The 22,779-nt window shown below is 36.3% G+C and overlaps 1 protein-coding gene across 48 annotated transcripts in view; it reads left to right on the top strand.

The window, feature by feature from the left end:
• The window catches only part of LOC105489121 (protein tyrosine phosphatase receptor type D), a 2,338,800-nt gene that overhangs the window by 2,182,633 nt on the left and 133,388 nt on the right, over window positions 1-22,779 (top strand). For 28 of the 48 annotated variants that reach the window (XM_071078775.1, XM_071078771.1, XM_071078770.1 and 25 more), the window contains 4 exons: window positions 3,472-3,681; window positions 8,626-8,786; window positions 14,929-14,943; window positions 19,742-19,854. In XM_071078775.1, coding sequence (XP_070934876.1) covers window positions 3,472-3,681; window positions 8,626-8,786; window positions 14,929-14,943; window positions 19,742-19,854 — 499 coding nt within the window. The remainder of the gene's footprint in view (window positions 1-3,471; window positions 3,682-8,625; window positions 8,787-14,928; window positions 14,944-19,741; window positions 19,855-22,779) is intronic. The other 20 variants (XM_071078808.1, XM_071078787.1, XM_071078782.1 and 17 more) reach the window with 5 other exon arrangements.

Below are 22,779 nucleotides of genomic sequence, written 5' to 3'. Positions count from 1 at the left end.
CTGATTCCCATAACAAAGGGTCATTTTAATCATCCAAGTTGTGGTGCATTAATCTGTATAATAGTTTGATAAAGAACATTTTATTCAAAATTTTGGGGTTGGGATAGGTTGTTTCCCACTTTTCTTACTGATATAATTGAGACCACATTGTAGAATTAATGGTGGAAGAAATAAGATATGCATTGACTGGAAAATGAAAATTATTTCTGATAAGTAAAGTCCTTGATATATCTTCTGGAATTACCTCAATAATCTTGTAACCATTGTGGAGGGGAACAAATGAAAGTAGGCTATGGCCTCACTTTATGCTTACTCATCCAGTTTTTGATCCCTACAGACAGTTTTTTGCTTCTTTTTTTTAATAAAAGCATTGTAGTAATTTTATCTATAGCTTGGTACTGCCAGGTTTGACAAAGCAGTGTTCCTCTCTTAAATGTATTTGATCAAGTAATTTTTCAGAAAGGCCTATAATTCAAATTGTTGGAACCATATCATTGAATAGAATAGTGGCCTAAGGGAATTTCCACACATATGCCTCATACCTAGGCCCATAAAAAATTGAAAGAGGCTTTCCAAACAGTATTACTCTCAAAATTATCTTCTGAGTTCATTTATCCTTTGTTACGGGGATGATCTCCACATGATAAATTTATAAACTGAAACTCCTATTGTCAAGGTCAAACTGGGCAGAGCAGACATTGATAGTCAAAATGAATTTGGAGCAGAATGACTCCCAAAATGTTAGTGATATTTAATTCAGAGCAGGTCATGTAATATATCATGAGTTGTTCATTGCATTGTACTTCAAAGGCTTGTCGTAAAATAATGTGGTATTTGTGGTTGTAACTGTAACATGCTGGCTAACTTTGGTGTCATCTGAGCCCATTTGAACCATTTGACCTGTGACATAGGAAGCACCCTACAGAGATTAGAGCAACCTAAAGGGGCAGAGTGATGTTCCAGGTTTGACTTTAATGAATGACGGCACTGGATCTAAGAATACCCAAAAGCTCAAATATTTTATTCTGAATTACTTCCTATAAGTCTTCTAAAGAAATCCTAGCAGAAAGTGATTGTGGGAATGACAATGATATGGATGAATTATGACTATTAACTGCATCTGCAATATGAATAAAATCAAGGTAGGGTTTGATCAGTGAAGTAGAAGAGGGGACACAGTCACATAAACAACTGGTGATAAATGTTTTTGATTACCCAACTTTAAAAAGCTGTTCGGCACATCTGCAGTGCATTTTCCTTCTTGGTGTAATAGGCTACTATCCTTTACTACATATCAACAATAACCTGTGTAATGACACTTCAATTATAATATTGCATTAAATATTTGGCATCAGATTTTTTTTAAATTAGCATATGAAAAGAATCAAGAAAAAAGAAATAACACATTCATCTGTCTTGATATAAGCAGATACATAAAAATTATATGTATAAATACACAGAGTTAGAACAATTTAGAGTATCAGAACTTAAACATTATATTTCCTTATGATATTGTATAATAATTAAGTAAATTAAATTATCGTTGAAAAAATCTCTAGCATGGAATTTCATTTTATTTCACTAATTGAGTCTAATTATATATTGAGACTTTCTATTGTGCCCCAGTTTCTTCATTTATAAAATGAGGATTATAGTAGCCATGCTTATAGGGTTATTATGAGGAGTAAATTGGAGCTGATGCATGTTTAGGATCCCTAGAACAGTGTCTGGCACTCAGTAATTGCTTAGTAAATGAAAACTATTATTGTTATAATTATCCTTATTATAAGTAAAGCTAAATTTGACAATAAGATTGAAAGACAGTGCTAACTTTCTGGCCTTGTGTTTTTACTGGCCAGTTGGTGCATAATTGATCAGCATAACTGAATTTATTATGGGATGGTCCAAATTTGCTAATCAAGTGATGCCCAATCTACCGTGGTTTTCCGAAAACAGCTCACATTTCATGTAATTTTAATTGCATCAGTAAACTCAAATTAACAGAAAATTTTAGCACGTTATAAATTAAATATTATTGAAAAATAATGTCGGCAAAAATTTTCCTATAACTGAAAGACCGGTTTTTAACATTTTTAGGATACAATTTTGAACCAGCTGAGCACATTTACTACTCCCAGTGTAGAAGGGACTGTAACGTACCATCAGATCCCTAACAGAAGGATTCAGTGTTTCTCCTATAAACAGTCTGAAGCCATTTTATCACAGAAGCTTAGCCTTGATCATGCCAGGCTCTCATTCTACTAAGTAGAGATCACTACTTTGGCTTTCACTAGATCATTTCTATTTACAAAAACAGGAATAGTAATTAGTTTTGCTGCACCGTTTCCATCAGTATCTTAATTTTGTTTATCAAGATGAAGACAGGGTTCATTCCATTTTCCAGTTCGTCCTCAAATATGTAGACTTTTCTATTAATACATAGATATTAAAATAAATAAAATAAAAAATTATTTCCGAGAAACTGGCAAAAAGATTGCTGCTTACATCAACAGGCATCCCAGACTAATATAGATCTTTCCTTTGTTAAGCCCTGTGAAATACCAATTTTAATTGGATGTCAAGGTAACTTTGAAATCAGTGTTCATAACCACTGTTAGTATGATTTTCTTGTAATAAAGGAGTCAATGAAAAACAATAGATTATCAAAAAATAAATTCTACCTCTTTTCTTTAGAAATACATGAAGGATCTGTATATACATGTGCATGTGTGTTTTCTTCAAGGTAGTACTAAAATTAATTTTCATCTACCTTGCCTATATTATCTGACAAGATATACACACTCCCAAGAAAGGTCGATTCTAGAAAAAGTTGACTCCATGATCAAGTATAAGGAAGTGCACTCCAATTGCCTAACCAGGGATTTAAGTCAAGCCAGAAATTGGTAAATGAGTAACAATGTCTATTTAATATGTGTATATTAAAAATTGTTTGTTGGATTCTGCTTCTGCTGATTTGAGGGAATTTGTGTCATATGAATTATCTAATTACTAAAAGCAATCTAAACTGGCACTAACCTCTTCTAAAATGCGGCTGTATTTAAAGATTTAGATGTCTTTGTCTGAGGTTACTACTTGTTTAATAAATCTCCTACAAGGCAAGGCTTTTATGAATCAAGCTGACTTTTTTCCTTAGACAAGTTAAGATGCACTATTGCCCTTCGAGAGAATTTCATTAGTGTAGGAAATGAAATGAGCTACAGTAAAGGATCTAATTGCCCCGTGTTTATAGCCTAGACCTTATAATAGCAGTCCAGTATCTTACCTTAACAGGAAGAGAAGCATTTGAAATATTGAGAGAACTGAGATTTAGTGACGCTTATGTGCTATATGAAATGTGAACAAATTGCATTTGAGTTGTTCCCAGTGCTGAATTAATTTCTCTCATTAAATTATCAATAAGTTGGGTTATTATTTACAGTTCTTTTTCTGTTTCTCCCTTTTTTCCTTAAGCTGCTTAAGGAGATATCTAGGAAGCGCAGAAGCATCCGTTATGGGAGAGAAGTTGAATTAAAGCCATATATTGCCGCTCACTTTGATGTCCTTCCCACTGAGTTCACCCTGGGGGATGACAAGCATTATGGTGGATTTACAAACAAGCAACTCCAAAGTGGTCAAGAATATGTCTTCTTTGTGTTAGCAGTAATGGAACATGCAGAGTCTGTAAGTTAATTATGATGGCATCTCTTTCCTGTGGTATGCTTATACATTTTCACTGGAATGTGGTTATTTAGGGATTTGTAGGTATATTCATCCTCTATTTCTCATGAACTGTTATTAACTTAAGTGTAATAACAGGCTGCCGACTCTTTGGACATTGCTGAATATATTCCCCAAGACTGAATTACAAATGAGACTGTGTCTCTGATGAAGGAAATTTACGTGGCCCTCTACTTTGTGAAGTTCCAGACCAATAGGATATGATTCCTGATACCTTTTGATGTAACACAAATATTATCGTGTTAGAACCAGCATTGCTCACAATCTCCTTCCCTCATCCTTTCAAAATGACTGCTGTCAAGAAAAGGAAACTGCTCTCATCTTGCATAATACCTGATTTACATTAGCCCCTGTGATTGCAATGGGAACTCACAAGCTCAGCCATTCAACATGGCATATTTCTGAAAATATTGGCTTTGGGGGTGATTGTATTTATTCTCCTATATTTGCCAAGTGAGACTACAGTGCCTCTACCTAGATTCATGAGGAAGGTCTATCTAGAAAGAGGCAAATACAACAGCTTCTTTAATTCTAGAAATTTATGAGTGACTTTATCAGTGAACAGCTGAGGAAGTTATAAAATAATTTAATAAAAGAGAGCATTCCTAAGGTATTCTAAATAATGAATTTTCTTCTGTTATGTAATCCATCTTGCTTATATGTCATTTTATGTTTCAGTTGCTTTGAATATTTAAAAAAAAAAGGGGGGGGAGAGCTATTGTAGATAGGAAGGGGGTGAATTTTGAAGTGGCAGTTCACATGAACATTTAATATACATATTCTAAACTTCATTTATGTAATCAGCGTCTATATATGACAGGTGTGATAACTCTGAGCCAGTCATTTCCTGAATAGAAGCAGCTCATGATGTATCAAAGATTTCTCCACATCAGATGTTAGGGTATACAGTGGGGCCTCTCTTCGAGTGACTGAAAGAATTATCCCATGGAAAATCAAAACACAAAGGCAGCCCCTCTGCCTGGTTTACCTTTGTGCTCAGAATGTCATTTGAAAACAAAGTGATGGTCTTCCTGGAATTTTAATGTACAGATAATGCTTTCTCTTTCTAGTTGAAGGTTTTAAGGCAGAACATCAAGGGAATGAAATGTTAAGAAATCATCTTTTTCTTTTATTCAAAAATGACTTTTAAATATTTGAGAGGAATTTTCTTTTAATAGCTCTAGGAATGTTTCAAAAAGCACACTTAGAGCATTGAGGTAGATCAGAGAATCTAGCAAAGGAGAGGAATCTCATTCAATCCTGCAGACTGAGCGACTGAACTACACACTCTGGTTTCTGATGTCTTCCGCTAGTGTCTAAATAGGTCACAACTGATGAAGAGTCTGCCCCTTTCTTTAGTATGTCATCTGCTTATTAATTATAGAATTAAGATTTTTTTTACATGTGTTAATGAAGTTGCCCCTTTATTCTGTCATCTTTCTCAGCATTGCTTCCAAATATATACGATATTTATTTCCTTTATATATCATAAATATTTTCAGGCCTGGAAGAGACTTGTATCCAGCTAGAGTTGTTTTGCAATAATAAAGCCTTTGTGTAAGCCTCAAATTTCCGTAACAGATTATAACAATGTTCCAAGGGTAGACTGGTAATTTGCAAAGAGAAAACGCTTTTCCCTCCCTCTCAAAGACACAAGCTATCCCCTAATCTATTGTCTCACATTAAGAATGTCAGATTACTGGTTTGGAATGATCCAAAATTTAATCTCTTCTCTTACTCCCATACATAAGAAATTATATTTTTCATGAGGCTGGTATCATTTTATGACTTCGTTTTCTTTTCATTTTCATACATCTCTGTTTCTTGAATGGGTTGGAAATCTATGTTCTTTGGGAAAACCTATGCTTAGACTTCCATCTCAATGGACCATGATTATTATCTTAAAGGTTCTTGGTAAAGAATTTCAAATCGGACAGTTTTGCCTAGTTCTGTCTACCAAACTATTTTAGCATTGCCTACAAAATGGAGTGGGTATCGTATAAACCAAAACAATGATATAAAGAATCATGTAACTTAAATACATAGTTCTTTGCCAAGTCCTTTGTGTCAATCCTTATACCATATACATCCTTTTTTTTTTTTTTTTTTTTTTTTTGCTGCCTCTGAGAGGCTTGGACATACATACTGGGATTCCATCTTCTTTTAATGCATTAGAAAATCTGAAAATCTAGTCAGTCTGTTTCCTGGGCACAATGACGAAAATGAGAAAGAAGAGTAGTATACAAGCATTCAGTGGGACATCTGTTCTCCTGCTTGATGGCCGAGCTCATTGTACTTAAATTCAGAATAGATGCCATAAACTAAATTTTTTAAAGATGCAGGTTAAAACATTTAAATATATGTACTGATCATGAAAAATGAGCATATATACTGATGTCTTGACAGTTTCAGTCATTTGAAAAGATGAACATTTTTTGTCTTATTCAGCCAAGATTTGTTGAGAACCCACTAAGTACAAAGTTCAGTGCTAGCTGCTTTAAGCATATAAACACAAAAAATATATAAATCCCTGCCTTCTAGGAGTTTGTAGTTTCACCAAAGAAAATGAAGTATGTATACAAATAAAAAGCCAAAATAGAGTTTGGTGAGTGCCATTAAAAACAAAAACAAAAACAAAAATAAGGACTAAATAAAAATTTAACTGTATTATTTGTACCTTTTTTTTTTTTTTTTTTTTTTTTTTTTAGAGGGGAATGACCGATCACTGCCAGTCAGTTAAAAAGGGGTGGTTTCACTGGAGGCAGTATTCAAGTGGAGGCCTGGAGAGTTGTTGTTCAATTTCAGGAGCTAAATGTTGTGGAACTTGTGAGGGAGTTGAGGAGCAAGAATAGAGCATTTAGGGAGTAGTAGCAAGAAGCCCACTGTGATGGAATGTGTTGTGTGTTGTAAGCAAGTTTACAGTAAAATTGTGGATGCCCTTGAGAATCGTGCTAAGTTATCTATGTTTTATTTGGGAATCTCAAGAGAGCCTCTTGAAGGCTTTATAGTTGCAGTTTAGGATGATACCTCTAGCAGCAGTGGAGACTATTAGAGGAAGGAAGAAACTTGGTATGGTTAGGAGCACATAAGTAAGGTCCTAAAGAAAAGTGAGACTAGAAGAAGAGCAGATGGACCTGGGGGTCACTGATAAGCTAAAATCAGTGTTTCCAGTCTATTCCTGTTTCTATAAGGTAAAATCAGTATCCATTCCTAGATACTGAGAGGATGAGAGAATTTGGGAAGTCAGGAGGAAGGGAAGTAGTATCTGGAAAAAATTAAATTCATACTTAATTTGAACATATATGTAGGGGGTCTCTAGAAATGATTGGAAATGAAGATCTGGGATTTCAGAGAGTATCTGAGTTTAGGAGCATTAATGAAGAGACATATTCTGCATGGAAGTTGAGAGTTAAAGCTTGGGCTAACCTTGCCAGATAAAAGAGGACAAGAGATGCTAGTAGAGAATAGAACTTAAGAACTTGGGTTCAGGGCCAGCCACAGTGTCTCACACCTATAATCTCAGAGCTTTGGGAGGCCAAGGCTGGAGGATTGTTTGAGACCAGGAGTTCGAGACCAGCCTGGGAAACATGGTGAGACCCCATCTCTATAAATTTTTTTTTTTTTTTTTTTTAAAGAATGTTGGTCTATAGGATGGAGTCAGAGGCAATTAACTCAGCAGGGCATGAGCAGTTGGAAAGATGAGGACAGGACTGGTTTAGTACAAAATTAAGAGAGCCAGAGATAAAAATTTTAAAGAAGGCTTGATCCACTATGGCAAATCTGGAAAAGTTGTCTGGAAAGGTAAAGAGTGAATAAAGGCAATTAGATTTGGCAAATGAAGAAAAAAAAAAAAAAGGAACAGTGGTGTTGTTGGAGTGAGAAGAGATGAGGAGTGAGTAGTAGAAGCAGAGCAGTTAGTGGATATGGATTAGTTTCTGTTGGATTGGAAAGTAGAAGATAAGGACTTGAAGGGGGCAGGTAGAGTCAAGATGTTTTCCTAATATAGGCTAAAATAGGACAGAACTAAATGGGATAGGATATCATAGAAATAAAAATCATCAGTATTTAGTCCATTTTTTCTCCAAGTAACTGTATTTTTGAAAAATATATTATCAATTGTCTGTTGAGAACAGACATACCAGTCTCTGAGCAATAACTGTAATAAAACTAAATGAGAAGTGCTAAATTCTTTTAAGTTCTAAAAATTCTATATTTTATAAAGCCATATCATCAATTCTGTATATCTCACATCTGTAATTTGAACTATGGAATTCCCTTTTGAAATTGTAGACTTTATTTGTTCATTGTTTGGCTTCCATTTCCTAACTAATATGCAGTAGTATTAAGTAGTACCAAGCACTAAGAAGCACAGTAGTACTAACGACTACCGACATTCACATTTAATTAAATACTGACTTATTTTTGAATGTAAATATGTACTTTGGTCTCCTTAACTGTATGATAATGCCTTGCGGGCTGGAACTCTAATTTTTCTTTTGATTTTCACATAGCATCTAACACTTTGGCCCAATGTAAATGTTCAGTAAACATTTTGCAACTGGTTAATTACTGGTACTTTACGCTCCATAGGATCATTTAATACGCCATATAGAGAGCCCAGTGAAAAAGTGTCTATGAAGTAATTTGTACTATCAAAATTACTTTATTATAAAGTATTTCACTCTATAAGGAAATTTGTATTTACAAAACCTCTTCCTTCCTTTCTTTTCTTTATTCTCCTCTCCCCTCCCCTCTATTTTGCTGATGTTGCTTCACACACTTTTCATTAAATTCACTATTTCCTCGATTTTTTGCTTCTTCTGATGTTAAAGGTACTCTGTAGAAAGTCATTGTTTTATCACTGAAATAGACTCTGCTTTTCCTCAGAAGATGTATGCAACCAGCCCTTACTCCGACCCCGTGGTGTCAATGGATCTGGATCCACAGCCAATCACGGATGAAGAAGAAGGCTTGATCTGGGTTGTAGGCCCTGTCCTTGCAGTGGTCTTTATCATCTGCATTGTCATTGCTATTCTTCTTTATAAAAGGTAGGTTTACCCAATATTTCTGTTGCAATTTTAGAGGCTGCCTTATTTTTGAAGACTTGATCATTGTTCTATGGTCCTTTGGTGGTTGATTTTAGTAGAAATACTTCAGTGCCATTTCAGTTATTTTTGGAAAAGTGTTTACATTACAGTAAGATCAAAATGTAAAGACTGTACTATTTGGAATCTTATTTAGTTTTGGTATAGACTTCTGTTGTCCAACATGCATCTATTCCGGCCTCCAATCTTCTGAGCTGCTTTATGCAGATAAGCACTTTTCATAATAATTGAGGCATTAGTGCATTCACAAGTAAATAATTCCATGCAAGCTTTCATTTGATTGTTTTAGATAATTGCTCGATTTCAACATGTTTTTTGAAACACTATCATGATTTTACAATTTGTACATATAAATCTAATTTGCACAAGCGTTGAGATAGCTCCCTGTGGCTATTTCTCAAAATTTGGCAAAAGCACATGAAAATTAAGGATTAAGGAAGGGAAACAAAAAGAGGGGGGTGGAGAATGAATTGTTTCCCAATTTTTCTTCTAACTCTTATTCCACATCTTCACTGGTGAATTCGTGTATGTATCCAAAAAGAGATGCCAAGGTACCATATTCCTTTTTTAAAAAATATAATCTGAGTCATACTATGCCCATGTGTTGATTTGAGTAGTGTCTTTGACTACAATTAGAATGCAAATCTATATCTACCCACATTTTTCTGATATGCCACTCTTTTTCCATTTTATTTCTACCTCTAACATCTAATCTCTAATAAGATTTTTTCCCCTAGGTCACTGGCCGGTCAGTTAGAGAACATTAGTAATTGTTCTTATAAATTCTTTCTGTCTTCAGATTATAATTATAATATAAATATGAACTTATAAAAAGTAGCATATAATATCCTTTCTTAAACATTTAAAATGACTAAATTCAAAATTACTTCCCTTTATATAGATTTTTACATTTTTCCAGTCCAAATTTTATTTTCATAAAACTTTAATCCATGTTCTCATTTTCCTTGTGGTGTGTTATATTTTGAAATGCTACTGTGAAGGTGATCTCATGCCTCTACTACAAGATAGCTTCTCTCTCCCTGTCCCTATAACCTTGGCCTTCAAAATCTAAAAAGAGTATCTTCATTTTGATTCTTGCTTACATGCTTAATCTGATAATCTCATTTCCATTCACTCTTTTTCCTACCCATCTAGCTCCCTTTTGGGGGTTTATATTAATTATTTTCACCCTCACTCCCTTGCTCTTCTGTCCCTGGAATAGCGTTTTTCCCCCATAACCTCTTATCTTGACTCTTAAAAAAAGAAACTCCTTCAGAACACTTCTCCTTTGAAAAACTTGTTTTTAAAAGGCTCCATTTCATTTTATTCCAGCATTAAGAGAGGGTTGAGAAAATAAAAGACAAATGAAAGAAGTTCATAACCATAACCCATTAAATTGCCTATCCTATTTTAGAGTTATAAAGAATGAAAGAAATATCCATCATTATTTTTTTGTGTGTGAACACTGCCATCATTCAATTACCCATGCTGTAAAATAGCTGATAAAGCAAGTGATAGAAAGCCAAAATCTCCTCTCATTTGATGATTTGAATCTTCCATTCCAATCTGTATCTATAAGCATGTATCTTAAGGAGCTCGTTGTATTTTATCACCTCTCTCCATGTAAGAGATAAGGGCAGGAAGCATGAGGTACCCACCTGCCCCGTGAGTAATCACAGACTCCGTTTGGGTCCAAGCAGGAACTGGTGCCCTTTGCTGTCTGTACGCTGCACTTTTTTCTGGAAGAGAATTCAATAATAAAAAGCAGTAGTATAATTCTAATTGTTTTCTGGGAAATATTTACTTAGGTGGTCACATACTACTATGGGAGTCGGGTCAAAAAACAAATGCTTGTTGACAGGTGCATTTCTAGACCATATCACATGACATTTTGTGATGATTTGAAATGAGAAAAATTAATGCCTTATTTTTTAAGTTACATTTTATTTGGATATACATAGCTATCATTAAGTCATATAGTAACAGATGTATGTGGTATTTGTGAATCAGTTATGTAAATTTGACGAAATATGATTGTAACCCTAATAATTTTTAAAAGATAATTAGTTTCTTTCTTCATCTGCAAGTGACAAAATATCAACTCACTTATTATTTTTCCTAATCCCACAAAAAGAAGTATCGTATTTAAAGGTTTTATGACTCTGTTAAAATAGAGTAGCATTTTAGTGTGGGCCTATGTAAGCATCGTCTAATGCAATTGTTGGGAAATGCACACATCCTCGAATGCTAAGTATATTTAGCTAACCATCTGAAGGCCCATGAAGCGTTTCTGAAATAGAAATGCTTGCTTCAGCAGTAAAGAACATTCCTGACTTGAAATTCAAGTAGACCCAACAATGTCCTTCTTGATTATCATGAGGCAGTTCAAAAGGAAATCTTCTGTACCCAATGAATAGTGTCTTTTATAGCTTGGATCCTGAGCAAAGTTAATTACGTAATAAATACTCCATTCCCTCTTTTTAGGTGCCTTTCAGTTTATATACAGGTCATTGGTAATGACTCAGAATTGAAAGTATCATTATTATTATTATTGTCAGAATATTTTACTTCCCATATGCAAATAATGCTTTGAGAAGAGAATAAGAATAAAACGTTGTTAACTCACACTATATTGATCATCCACTTTATCATGTATCTCTGCTTCTAAGATGCTTGCATTAGCAATAGGTCTGTAGCTACAGATAGTTTTATCATATAAAGAAGTATATTTTACCCAGACGTCTGAGGAGACTTTGAGACTTATTCCTATTAGATCTATTCATGTGGAAATGGCACACTCTTTGATCTGGCATTCTGTTCATTTAACTTTTGTTTTTAATCTAGTAATCTGTACACCTATACTACATTGATCATCAGTAACAAAAAATATCACCAGGGCTTTGTAAGATCCCTAAAATACCCTCTGAATCATCAGAAAATTAAAATATATTTGATATGTCTTTAATGTTATAAATTTTCTTGTACTGTAATTTTTAGAAAATATGATATGGGCCATGGCTTAAAGTACACATTACAGAGATAAGGTAGTAGCAATGTTCAGACCAGTACTGGACTGAAGAGCCAGGAAACCTGAGTCCAAGTCCCAGTTCTGTGACTAGCTGGTTGCATGGGGTAGAAATTCATGCCAACACTCTGAACCTAGCCTTCATTACAAAGTTAGTGGGTGGACCAGATAATTAGACCTTTTTAATATAATGTTCTATAATCTGAAAACATTAAACACCAGGTAATACTATTGGTACTGCATGTCCATCTACTCCGACAAAAAATCCACAAGGCAATTGAAAGTTCGTATTCTGTATATCTGTTACATATGTAAGGCTTTTCAGACTTTTTTCCAGAACTGTCCAAGAATTATTTATATAGAAAATAAACATTTAAAAATAAACTGTTAACCTTACCTCTATGGAAAAGCATTTCAAGATGGATGAAAAGTGTTTATTACATACTGTGGAATCAAATAAAGTGTAGATCAGGTGGTCTTAGAAGTCTGAGACATACTTTAGGCAAAATTAACATCCTTGAATGGTAATAATCTAGCCTGCATGCACACTGTTTTTTCATCCCCATTTCAGGATGTGGAAACCATGAGCTAGATGAGACTAAAATATAGGCTTCAGTTTTTCCAGCCTTTTCCAGCTCCAACGCTGGCTCTCTGCAAGCTTTGTGTCTTTAGTCTTCTCTTTCTGTATCAACCCTCCATACTGTTCCAAGCCCTCATCAAAGAAAGAAATGCAGTCCAGAATATTTTGAGATGCTATGAAGAAATATGTGGCCACACCCAACCATACCAGAAGCTGCTGGTTGACTCTGCTTTCTGGCTTCTGAGTAGGCCCTCCTTAGGTTAGGAATGCCTTTCCTTTCACTCCCCTGCCACTCCTTTTGGCTTGGATAACTCCAACTCTTCTTTTGGAAGTAAGCTAGGATGCTACCTACTTAATCAAGGCTTTCTGGGTGCTTGCCTCATCTTCTATCCTCTCTTCTCCTCCCCTCTAGCAGTTTGGGCTACCTTAGGATCGCTTTTCCAAGACTCTTAAACTACTTTCTACCTGTCTATTATAGAACCTACTGCATTACTGTCAATTCCCCTTTTCTTGGCACTCTGCCTCCAGTAAACTGCAGGTCAAGGACTCTGTCTTATTCATTATTGTGTTCCTACTGCCTAGTAGAGTGCCTGGCACACAAAAATATTGAATAATTAAATGTATACAAGTCAAACAGTATTAAACAAACTCAATTCCTTCTATGTGTTGACTTCATCACTCAATATCACCTTTATTTTGGCTGGCAAGAGTTGCAATAAAATCCTTGGCCTGTAATTTAAATTTACCAATTGTGAAAGCTTTCAAACTTAGATATTTGTACCACATATGTACCCAGGTGTATGGTGAGGCTGACCTTTATCTAGAACTATGCATTTGTGCATATGAATACTCAAGCAGCCTATTAATCCACAGAACTGATAATTCACTAGGTGGTTTTCCATCCTGAGGCATAGATTTTTCTACAGCTGATTCCCTGATAAAGTCATTGATTTAAAAAAGTGAGCAAATTGGAAACATTTATGTAGAATTTTTTTTAACCTGGCACACTAAGTAAATCACTTTAAAATTAAGAATAAGAAGAATTAACCAATGTGTTTGATATCATTTTCATCATTTACTTTGTATGTGTGTGTTTGTGCAATTTAAATGTGGATGTTTTATTTTTGAAAAGAGATGGATTGAATTGTCTCACAGGGCCAGATATTCCAGCCACTTGGGTATATATTTCATTGCATCAAGAAGAACTTAGTACCTTTATTTTGCAATTGGGAACTGACTGAAAACTTTGCAATTTGCCTCAAAGTGAAGATTTTTAGATTAATTGTTTTCAGGAAAAGGTTATATGCTGCAGAAATAATACGGTTATTTAAACAATCAGCATAATATCACAGGTGAAAGGAGCTATAAGCATGAACTAGTTGTGTTCACAGACAGCACCACAGACTAGGAAAATACATATTCTGTCAATGGCTGGTAATAAAATGTTTTTCTGGATAAGCCCAACCGTATAAATGGGCCATGCTCTGTAGATTTATAATGATGAGTATTATATTTTCCTAAACTGAAGATGCGGTTAATCCTTCATTGGAAAAAAGATGTGGCAAGAGGTATTTGAAGAAATAATTTCTGCCACCTTATTACCTTTTGGTATATTATTCAATTGTGCAAATTTCTGTATAGTTCAATACAGTTTGTAGATATTTATTATGAAAGGAATGACATACCTCTTAATTGAAGGCTTTTTATTTTAAATGAATGAATTTCTTTTGCGGAATGATGCTGTATTCCCATTGAATACATTAGTAGTTTTCTCATAGCATGTTTTTTAAAAATCAAATTATCGGCCGGGCGCGTTGGCTCAAGCCTGTAATCCCAGCACTTTGGGAGGCCGAGACGGGCGGATCACGAGGTCAGGAGATCGAGACCATCCTGGCTAACACGGTGAAACCCCGTCTCTACTAAAAATACAAGAAAACTAGCCGGGCGAGGTGGCGGGCGCCTGTAGTCCCAGCTACTCGGGAGGCTGAGGCCGGAGAATGGCGTGAACCCGGGGGGGCGGAGCTTGCAGTGAGCCGAGATGGCGCCACTGCACTCCAGCCTGGGCGACAGAGCGAGACTCCGTCTCAAAAAAAAATAAAATAAAATAAATAAAATAAAAAATAAAAAAAATAATAAAAATCAAATTATCTCTCCACTATCAAACACTTCCTGGAATATAATTAATTGTGGCATTATTTTATAGGTGATGGATAAAAGTGCATGTGTCATTCACACACACACACACACGCACACACACACTGTGTATTCAGTGATGTAACTTCATGTCAGAGCTCTGTTTAGTTCATAATCAGAGGTCCATAAATATTTTGATTCGCTGTCGCTTCCGAATGTATGTCAGTTGTGTGTCCTTACTTGTGAACACTATTTCTTAAATCTTGGTTGTCATGGTTATCGTTGTTACCATTGGCCAACTAACATTTAGCCTTTCTTTTTCCTTTTTTTGCTGCATTAAAATGGAGCAGTAAACCCGACAGGTGAGGAATAGAGAACAAACCCCTTTCATGTTCAGTAAGAAAAAAAATAAACTGGTAGACTTCGGAGTTGTTGAAGAGGGGAGGGCGGGGCTGCATACAAAAGATGATACCTGGCACGTGGAAGATGGGCAAAGCCTACATATACACAGTGACTTCATTAAAATGATTCTGGGGAAGATAAATATTTTGTTTATATAAGAAAAAAAAACAGATTAAAGGCGAAGTTTAAAAGATAGTACACAAACCAATATCTGAGTTTTGTTTGTGGTCAAGATTAAAATGGGCATTTGTGTGTGTTGATGTGTTTACAGGGCAGAAATGTGAGGTGTCTCATAAACTGTTTTGTTTTGTTTTGTTTTGTTTTTACCAAAGATTAGTTTTCAAGTTTGACTACAGATCACCTAATGATATTAGCATTTTCACACCCTGCAAATATTGATGACAGTGCCTTAGTGAGAACTCTTCCCTAATTCAAAATTATTATCCATGTCTCCCAGTCTGGAATAATAATAGCAATAATAATAGTTAAAATATGCTATGTGGTTATTGAATGATTAATCCAAACTAACCTTCTAGCTTTCTAACTCATATCTATATATTCATATACACTTATGTATAAATATGCATATAACATATATATAAATTCCTGATAAAAATCAAACTACAAAAAACATCTCAAACATCACCTACCTTTCTCCCGGTGCCATATTCCAGTGGTTTCCATTGAGTGGCCTCTGGACCAGCAGCCATAGCACCAGCATCACCAGGGAACTTGATAGAAATACACATCCTCGGGCCCCACCTCAGACCTACAAAATCAGAAAGTCTAGGCATTGACCCACCAGGCTGTATTTTAACAAGTCTCCCCAGGTGATCCTGATGCATACTAAAGTTTGAGAACTATTGCTGCATTATTTACACTAAAATCACTTTACATTGGTCAGCAAGCCTCATGTTCAATGATAAGAATTTTTAAACCTCTATGAGGGTGTCTTTTTTGTGTGGACATCTCTAGTGTCCATTTATCCAGCAGAAAAACCCATGCAGAATAGTGTGTGTTTTTTTGTTTTGTTTTTGTTTTTGTTTTTGTTATTCAGCCAAAAGACGAAACACTTTAAACTCACTTAAAATACTACCTTTCATCGGCCGGGTGTGGTGGCTCATGCCTGTAATCCCAGTACTTTGGGAGGCCGAGGTGGGCAGATCACGAGGTCAGGAGAGCAAGACCATCCTGGCTAACATGGTGAAACCCCATCTCTACTAAAAAATACAAAAAATTAGCCAGGGATGGTGGCGGGCGCCTGTAGTCCCAGCTACTTGGGAGGCTGAGGCAGGAGAGTGGCATGAACCCGGGAGGCAGAGCTTGCAGTGAGCCAAGATCATGCCACTGCACTCCAGCCTGGGCGACAGAGCAAGAGACTCTGTACCTTTCATCATAACACTTTTCCCATTTTACAACTTAATCAATGCTTCCTTTCTCTATTAAAATGAGAGAATTGAGCCAAAATTTAGACATCATCTTCTAATCTCCCTCTGTTTTATACATAAAGAAACTGAAAAGAAAATTTGTAGTTGACACATACCAATAGTGGCAGAGTTGGGATTACATTCTTCATGTTATCAGAAACAAGTATTTGGATTGATTTACTTGAATATTGATAGTAGATATTTCTAACAAGTATACCTTTCTTTCAAAAAGCTCTGCTCACATCTCTGTATATCTTTGTTTCAGGACCATAAATATGATCTTTCACTCAACTTCCCTGTTATTTCTTCCCCCCTGGCTGGGAGCCTAATTTTTTCTTCCCCCCTAGATGGGACCCTAGGAGAAAGCAAATGCCCCATAGACCAGAGTGGCATTTGTGTTGTGTATTACCCACATGCCAAACAACTGCATGCTTGTATAGTATTAGCAGTTTCTGATAGATCCAAAATTTCAAGTGATCTTCCATTTCCTTTTCACCTACATAACTCCTCCACATAGTAGATACTTTTCATTGCAAGAAATAAACTTACACTAACATTTTATAGTCTTAATAGAAAAAAATACATAGTATAGCAAGGCAAAATTTAGAATCTGTTTGTAGTCATTATTCTTTCCATTTTTCAAACTGAAAATGAGAATGATGAGACCTCTGAAATTTATCAGGAAAAATGTTACTACTTACATTCATGTTGGGCCTAATTTAGACCATTATATGTCTTTTAATATTTTGTGAGAATGTTTTAAAACTCTTTGGTATTATTAGCAATGATGACCAAACTCTTCATCTTCCTCATCTTTCCTAGAAATGTTTTCTGTGTTAGAAAACAATCATTCTAGCACATCACATAATAGGTGTTTAAAAATAATGTGATAAGAATGTGGACAGCCAGAATTGTCCATGTTGTGATCATTGAAACAAAACTAAGCAAAATACATTTAAGCAACTGGTTTTCTATTTGGCTTGGATTTCAGGAGACTGAGGTCTTGGAAGTAATTTCATTTGAATAGACAATGAAAGAGAAGTTAGTTATTAAATGTCAGTAAATCCCTCCCTGTTCATTAAAATTGTGAATTGTAATTTTAGTCCTATGTCTTGAGTTTTCTGAGACTCAACATCTTTGCAACAAGATGTAATTCCTAACTTTCCTGGAACCAGAGAAATTGACTAAATTACTTTAGAGAGTTTTCTTTTCTATCCCTCCAGCTCAGTGTCACTCACCCCAGCCGCAGGGAAAAAGAAGATAAGGAGGTTACCCTACAATACCTGTAAGAGTAAAGTAATTTTCTTGCCCGGATAGATATTTCTAATTCTGGTTTCCATAATCTTGCAAGAATGGCAGAGCCACGTTGGGAAGAGAGAAAAATCTAAATTTTTGTCATAGTGCCTGACACATTAGTAAAGAAATGCATCTGTGCCAGCTTAACACAAAATGATCAAAACATGAGAAGGGCCATTGGTATTATTTGAAATGAGAAGACCAACCACATGTTTCACGTCGAATTGACTGGCTGGCTGCTCCCAGTCATGTTTCATTAACCCATTTTGATTTTGCATCTTCAGTGGTAAAAGGAATCTCTTAGTGTGGTGAGGTGAAGACTCATAGCATAGACACAGTGACATTGCCTACTCTGAAACTGGTCATCATGTCCTCCTTTCACATGATCTTCTGAGCCTGTCTTTTTCTTCCTCCTCATATCTTTTTCACTAGCCCTTTGTCTCTTCTCTTTCTTTTCTTCTTTTCTACTCCATAGAACTGGAGCTGCCAGTGCCTTGGCAGGTCTCAGAATACTGCTCACCTCTGATTGGTGGAATGGTTTGGCAGTACATTTTGTCCCAAGGCTGTATCTGACACTTTTAGATAGAAAGAGGAAATCCTGAGACAGGTTACTCTAAGGTACCGAGAAAGCAACATGTCTAATAGGACTGAGCCATGAAAATGTATTCCACCAAGGATGTTTCGTCAAAGGCGTTGCACTTGAGCAAATCATGTGCACTTTCCCTTTGTATCAGTCTTCTCTTCATCCCCTGGTTAGTTTTATTTCATACAGATGAGCAGAAATGGGAAGAAAGGCTATTTAGCAGGAGTCCTATGGCTAACCATAGAACGACCTGGGTGGCATTGAATGAGAGCCCATTGCCACAGCAACACTAATGAGCTGTACCACAGTCACATCGAACAGAGGAAAGTTCCTAAACACTGTGCAGTACCTGTTTCCCCCAAATGAAAATGCCTTTGCTTTGAGCAGCGGTGAGATACTGGGATTGTGACTCCGGCATAGAGATTGCAGGCATTAGTATTTGGGGAAAAAAGCACTATTTGAAAATGGCTTCTGTTGATTAAATGGGTTTTTAATCTAATTCAAGCTGGAAGAAGATAGTTATGACTCTGTGATTAATTTTTTTATTGGATAAAGAAATCTTATATACAGATCTGACATTTCTTGCTTAGAAATTAGTTAAAATTACATAATGAGAGCTTAAATGGGGATAATAAAGCTAGTAGATAGCTTTTAGAACAAAGTTAAAATGTATTGTGTGAAGAATTGCATTTATAACAAGGCACTGTCAATGGCACCTTGAATGATTATCAGGAGAGCTGATCTACCCACCAGGTGAAATTACTTTTTCTCTCATCTTTCTATGAACCTTTCATTAACAAAATATTAATCACAGCTTAGTACTGTTAACAGCTAACACTATTTTTTTTTCCTTCACATTTGAAAGAGAAAGGGGAGGTTTGTTTAACGTGGTCCCGATTCTCCTAGGTATTAGGATAACTTGGCATCTTAAAAATGCACTTGTATTTACCTGCCGTATGGGAAAATCTAAGGCATCTCCTCGCTGTAGTCACCACTTATATATACTTAGGGCAAAGGCGGACAGATTTAGCTGTTCAGCTTAAGCTCAGGTAGTTTCTCTGTGGTAACAACAGTCTTAGTATTGGCGACTCAGGGGTATCCTCTCCTGTTCCTCACAAATAGAGCTAGTAGATAAGAGAATTGCTCGATAAGGGTCCACGTGTATCTCACCAAGATCCCCTTGAAGCCAAAAGGCAGAGTTGCTGAATTATTTAATCATACAGTTGGAGCAGGACTTCGAGATCATCCACTTAAACAAAAATTTTAGACCTGAGAGAACAATTAGTCCAAGGGAGGAAAAGCAACCTGAACTGGGTCACAAGTCAGCTGGGTTAAAATGTTGTAAACCCGAAAACTTGGGAGGTGGGGGGGAGTGCAGGTGCAGCTCTCTGCTTTTTTATCTGTTTCCATTGATTTTTGTTTTCTTCTTAAACTTCTATTTCCCCCCTATAGGAAGAGGGCAGAGTCCGACTCTAGAAAAAGCAGCATACTGAACAGTAAGGAGATCCCTTCACACCACCCAACAGACCCGGTAGAACTGAGGCGCCTTAACTTTCAAACACCAGGTAAGAACCACCACACATCTAATCCACACACAGTCTTTACCAGAAGTTGTACAGCTCAATTGATATTAAGAGTTGAGGCCGGGCGCGATGGCTCACGCCTGTAATGCCAGCAGTTTGGGAGACCGAAGGGGGCGGATCACGAGATCAGGAGATCGAGACCACCCTGGCTAACATGTTGAAACCCCGGAGGGCGCCTGTAGTCCCAGCTACTCGGGAGGCTGATGCAGGAGAATGGCGTGAACCCGGGAGGCGGAGCTTGCAGTAAGCAGAGATCTCGCCAGTGCACTGCAGCCTGAGTGACAGAGTAAGACTCTGTCTTTAAAAAAAAAAAAAAAAAAAAAGAGTTGAAGGTATCACTTTATTTTGAACCATTTTGTTCATCCTGCTCTTTTATTTTACTATTATGGAGGCTTGCCCAAGCAAAAGTCTGAAAGGAAATTAAGTTCTTTATGCAAACCTGAAATGGGGTGGGGAAGAAAAAGAAATGTGGTTCTCCTTCAAATTTTGGAAGAACGGTAGTCTTTATAATAATATCTATCATTTTTATGGGCGTGAGTATTGTTTTTATTATTTCCAATGACACCAATCTGGAAAGCATTCAGTTTCTTATCTTATCAAGTGAATAAATGAGTAAATGGATGGATGACTGTACACATCTTTCACCCCATGGGAAAGCATAGATTTGTTCTGTATTTTCCTTTTTGTTTGTGTTTATGGCACTCTGAAAGAGGAAGGAAGAAAGGGAGGGAGGGAGGTAGGAAAATGAGGTAAATATTTTTAAATATTACCTCTACTAAATGTCACTGATCACTTCTTACTAGAGAGAAACATAAAGTGACTGAGGATAACAAAAATTATACTTGTTTCTTAAAATAAAGAACATTAAGTGCCTCAACAGAGGAACACTACTATTCCTGCTGAGGGGCCTTCAGTACAATATTGTTTATTCAGGCCTAGATCTCTTTTGCTTTCATTCAACTAAAGCATGTGTATACCAAATGAATGGCAAATTATGAATGGCAGAGGGAGCTGAAAATATAAAACCGAGTGACCCTATCTTAATACGTTATGATACTGAACAAAGTGAAGAGCTCTCTAAGAAGTCTTTGGGATTAAAATGTGGTTGTAGTGTTGTCCCACAAATTGTAGACAAGTTTCTTTGTGTCGTATGGATGTTCTGATTCACAGTATGATACACTGCAAATGTATTACAGTACACATTTTACAGTGAATTATTTTGAACGTGGTTTATTATGCTCAGCATATTTTCTCTTTTACATGTAGCTATACCATAGTAACTAGTAACTCTTCAATTGAAAGAAATGTTTAGCATTTTCAGTGTGGCTATACAATCATCATAATGTTGGTATTCAAAAAAAATTCTAACTCATATGAGGTTAGACTTAAAAAAAAAAAAATTATTTCATCATGCACCGGGAACGTGTGCATGATGATTGAACAAACTTGTGTCATCTTCCAGGATAGATTGTAGCCCTCTGGATGCATCATATTGAGTCACCTACTCAGTACTTTATTAAGGCAACTTGATATAAATTAAGTTACTGTAGTAAATTTCGTTGGTTCAGCGCTTTTTGAAATAGGTGGATACTGACTACTTCAGGCTATAGGCAACTTCTTTTTGTTTTTCATTGTTTGTTTGATTGATGGATTTTTTGAGAGAGGGTCTCACTTGATTGTTCAGGCTGGAGTGCAGTAGCAAAATCATGGCTCACTGCAGCCTCAACCTCCCAGGCTCAGGTGATCCCCCTACCTCCGCTTCCCAGGTAGCTGGGAATAGTAGGGCATGCCACCACACCCAGCCAATTTTTTGGTTTTTTTGTGGAGATGGAGCTTGGCCGTGTTGCACAAGCTGGGCTCCAACTCCTGGGCTCCAGCAATTCATCTGCCTCAGCCTCCCAAAGTTCTGGGATTACAGGCATTAGCTACCACTCTTGGCCTACAGGCAACTTCTTAATAATGGACCCAGGAATTTATATTCCTTTCAATTTGGCAAATTCAATGTATAGAGGACCCAAAAGCTGAAGAAATGATGTGCTACATGATTCTTTGCATTTCTTACCTCATCACCCTTTAAAAGAGCAACATATTATGGAAATAGAAAAATGGATCAGATTTCTCAGTACCTTGCGACTATCTCTGCACTGCCCCTCCTTCCTCTGTCTTTCACATAAATGTCATTTGTGCTGGAACCAACCTTGGTCTTCCACCAGAGGCAGAAACACAGTATAAGGTTGAGCAGAAAGGCAAAGGTACCCCAAAAGAAGAGAGCCAATGAAAGTGCTACGCCTCACCTCCTCTAGCACCAACAGAAAATGTTGCCAGAAATAAATACAAAGCAAGAATGGGAACTATGTAGAGAGAGTGATTAGCAGGTGCTGGTGACTGCAGGTAAGAGAATAGGAATGTCTTCAACCAGGAGACCTCTGTCTGCAAGTACTTTTCACTTTCAGATGTAATTTTGCAAATATGGCCAAACTCAAGAATTCTATTGGCAATTTAATTTTCCCAATGTATTTGGGAAGATTATATCCATTTATAGAGAGAATCTGTTAAATTTTATATAAGCTAGCAGAAAGAAAAATGAATGTTACAGTTGTAACATCTCTTGTATCACCAATGACTTTACGAAATTAAAATGGGGACCAGAGTATAAAGGAAGGTGTCATTTAACTAAAGTTAGACTTATCATCTCAAATGGATGAGGGAATAAAGTGGACAAAATGAGATAGGAGAGGAGCTGTAGTAGATGAGGAGACTAGAAAAGGAGAAATTGTCCTAAGATCCTGGCATATCTGTTCACTCAGGAAGCAGTACATTATGCCCTTTAGCTCAGGAAAGCAATTCACTTAAGCTTGATTTGTTGAAATTGTTTATTTGCCGTCCAAGCTCTATGTTGTGGCCTGC

The sequence above is a fragment of the Macaca nemestrina genome, chromosome 14 (genome assembly GCF_043159975.1).
Source record: "Macaca nemestrina isolate mMacNem1 chromosome 14, mMacNem.hap1, whole genome shotgun sequence".
Taxonomy (NCBI): domain Eukaryota; kingdom Metazoa; phylum Chordata; class Mammalia; order Primates; family Cercopithecidae; genus Macaca; species Macaca nemestrina.
The sequence above is the reverse complement of the archived record's forward strand: the minus strand, read 5'-3'. Positions and strand labels throughout refer to the sequence as shown.